At 39.5% G+C, this 3,191-nt stretch overlaps 1 protein-coding gene across 1 annotated transcript; it reads left to right on the top strand.

Moving 5' to 3' along the window:
* Nucleotides 1–359: 359 nt before the first annotated feature.
* Nucleotides 360–1,243, top strand: LOC120233444 (40S ribosomal protein S4, X isoform-like). Its single transcript, XM_039234683.1, has one exon. The coding sequence runs from the start codon at nt 392–394 to the stop codon at nt 1,181–1,183; it is 792 nt and encodes a 263-aa protein (XP_039090614.1). The 5' UTR covers nt 360–391; the 3' UTR covers nt 1,184–1,243.
* Nucleotides 1,244–3,191: the final 1,948 nt, after the last annotated feature.

The following is a 3,191-nucleotide window of genomic DNA, read 5'->3' on the forward strand; positions in this document are numbered from 1 at the left end:
CCGAAAAAAAATATAAATTCAATATGAGAGAGAGGAAGAAGAAGAAAGAAGAAGAAAAAAGAAAATAGAGAAAGAGGAGAAGAGGAAAATGATGGGGAGCGAGGAGGCGAAGGAAAAGAAATCTAGAAGGTAGGAGGAAAACAGAAAAGAGGAAGAAGAGGAAGGAGAAGGAATAGAAGACACACTAAAAAGTGAGAAAAGAAGGAAAAAATAATAATATAATTAGGCTAATTATAGTAGAAATAGATATGAGATTGTATTCTTCTATCTCTCTAAAACGTTAATGGCGGGAACTGGGTGGAGCGTTTTGAGGCTCCTGCGCGCGCAGCCTCGAGCCCTCTTTTCTCGCGTACCGGAAAGAGGCGGTCCTTTTTTCGTGCCTAGCGCAGCCATGGCTCGTGGTCCCAAGAAGCATCTGAAGCGGGTAGCAGCTCCAAAGCATTGGATGTTGGATAAGCTGACCGGTGTGTTCTCCCCTCGTCCATCTACTGGTCCCCATAAGTTGAGAGAATGTCTCCCTCTCATCATTTTCCTAAGGAACAGACTTAAGTATGCCCTCACAGGAGATGAAGTAAAGAAGATCTGTATGCAGCGTTTTATTAAGATTGATGGCAAGGTCAGAACTGATATAACCTACCCTGCCGGTTTTATGGATGTCATCAGCATTGACAAGACTGGGGAGAATTTCCGCCTGATCTATGACACCAAGGGTCGCTTTGCTGTTCATCGGATCACGCCTGAGGAGGCCAAGTATAAGTTGTGCAAAGTGAGAAAGATCTTTGTGGGAACAAAAGGAATCCCTCATCTGGTGACTCATGATGCTCGCACCATACGCTATCCTGATCCCCTCATCAAGGTGAATGATACCATTCAGATTGATTTGGAGACTAGAAAGATAACTGATTTCATCAAGTTTGATACTGGTAATCTGTGTATGGTGACCGGAGGTGCTAACCTGGGAAGAATTGGTGTGATCACCAACAGAGAGAGACACCCTGGTTCTTCTGATGTAGTTCACGTGAAAGATGCCAATGGCAACAGCTTTGCCACCCGGCTCTCCAACATTTTTGTTATTGGCAAAGGCAACAAACCATGGATTTCTCTTCCCCGTGGAAAGGGCATCCGCCTCACCATTGCTGAAGAGAGAGACAAGAGACTGGCAGCCAAACAGAGCAGTGGGTAAAAATGTCCCTCGGTGCTGTGACTGGAAGTCCTTATGCACAATTAAAGATCAATACAGCATTATAAAAAATAAATAAAAAATAAAACATTAATGGCATAATATTTAAGATGTAACTTACATATCTAGTTTTGTTATTGAAAAAGAAATGTAAATTTATTATAAAGAATCTACATAGCATGAAAGAAGAGGTTTGATTGAAAATTATTTTTACATATAATTTTTGTGCCATATCATGTGATACAGACACACACACACACACACACACACACACACACACACATTGAACTCCCAAACTGCAAGATAATGACCTGGGCTGAAGTAGGACACTTAAACAATTGAGCCACCCAGGTGCTCCAAAAAGGTATTTATATACCAAAATTTAAATCACTTTAGAATCCCAAATATGTAAATGCATTCTACATACTTAGTATATAGTTATACTAATTATATTGTCTTTTTTGTTGTTTTCAATATATCAGTGTCCACTGTTTTAGCTCTTATTAAAAACATGAAGGGGGGGTGCCTGAGTGGCTCGGTCAGTTGAGTGTTCGACTTCTGCTCAGGTCATGATCTCGCAGTCAGTGGGTTCGAGCCCCCCTGTCGGGCTCTGTGTTGGCAGCTCACAAACTGAAGCCTGCTTCGGATTCTGTCTCTTTCTCTGCTCTTTCTCTTCTCATGCTTTGTTCTCTCTGTCTCTCAAAAATGAATAAACGCAAAAAATATATATATTTAAAAGTACACTAAGGAAATCTGTGCGACCTTATTCAGTATTACTAATTAATCATGAAACTTTATGTACAAAGGCAAAGATTTTAATATTACATACTTCAAAAGAAATGGAAATACATTTCAAAGGTCATTTTTACATGTGGAAAAAATAAGGCAGATAGTATCTCAGATTGTTAAAATATTTTACGTCTTTGAAGCTGGTATCTGTGTATTTACTCCATTCACGTGGCTGTTTTATGTAAACAAAAATGTTGTCTCAGTGTTTTAAGTTACTAAGAATATTTGTCTGCCTTTGCTCCACCTACCCACCCAAAGGTAGCCATCAGCAATCTGATTTTTTTTCTGTATGTATTAATCTTGAGCCATGTAGTTGCAAGCAACTGAAATCTGTCTTCTACTTATTTAGGCAGGATTTATATTTTAATACAATTGTGGCTAATTGTGTAATAGGTTTCTATTACTGGCCAACTTCCCTGGCCCCTGATCTGTGTTCCAATTTTGAAAAATCAGAAGGGGTAGCTCTTTGTCCTGGCTTGTCTTGTACATGAACCTTCAAATATGATAGAGGCAAGAAGGTGAGGAATTAAGATTGGCAAATTGTGGATCATTTGTCCATATTTGATTATCACTATAAAAGAATGTGATTGGCTAGAATTAGAATAAAAACTTAAAAAAGCAAAGAGAGAGGGAGGGAAAGACACACACACACACACACACACACACACACAGAATGTGGTTGGAGAAGTGGATCTCTAACTCAGAATTTGTTTAGGATGATGTTACCAGAAAAAGATGTAGCTGGAAAAGAAACTAAAACAGGCCAAGCCAGATCTCCCAATATGTTTAACTGTTGCTTTACAAAACTTCCTCCATTGATTTCCAGCTCTAGCCAGGTGAAAGAATTATAGTTCTGTAACTTGCTTAACATATTTTTCTGTAATAAAATACACTCCAAATTCTGTGAAAGCAGAAAAAGTAGAGTCTTTGAGTTCCTGGGTTCAATTCCAAAATGTGTATATTGTAGGCGGCTTCCCAAACAACACTGACCAATTCTTGGAAACAAGTAGGATGCAATTGAGCATTATCTCCATTATGACATTCTCTACCCAGAGGTAGCCTCAGACTCCACAGGCTGAGTAGGGCTCACTCCTACAAGATGGCACTCTCACCACTTCAGACACCAGCAGACCAGATTGTTACCTGTACTTCTGACCAAATAGCTATAAAACGGAGATTTCCACAACCCTCTTCTTCCTCGGGAAGAAATTTGCTGGAGTGG

This window comes from Hyaena hyaena, unplaced genomic scaffold, assembly GCF_003009895.1.
Source record: "Hyaena hyaena isolate Hyena2069 unplaced genomic scaffold, ASM300989v1 scaffold_92, whole genome shotgun sequence".
Taxonomy (NCBI): domain Eukaryota; kingdom Metazoa; phylum Chordata; class Mammalia; order Carnivora; family Hyaenidae; genus Hyaena; species Hyaena hyaena.

Coding starts and splice junctions, on each gene's coding strand:
- LOC120233444 (XM_039234683.1), top strand. CDS start 392: ATGGCTCGTGGTCCCAAGAAGCATCTGAAGCGGGTAGCAGCTCCAAAG.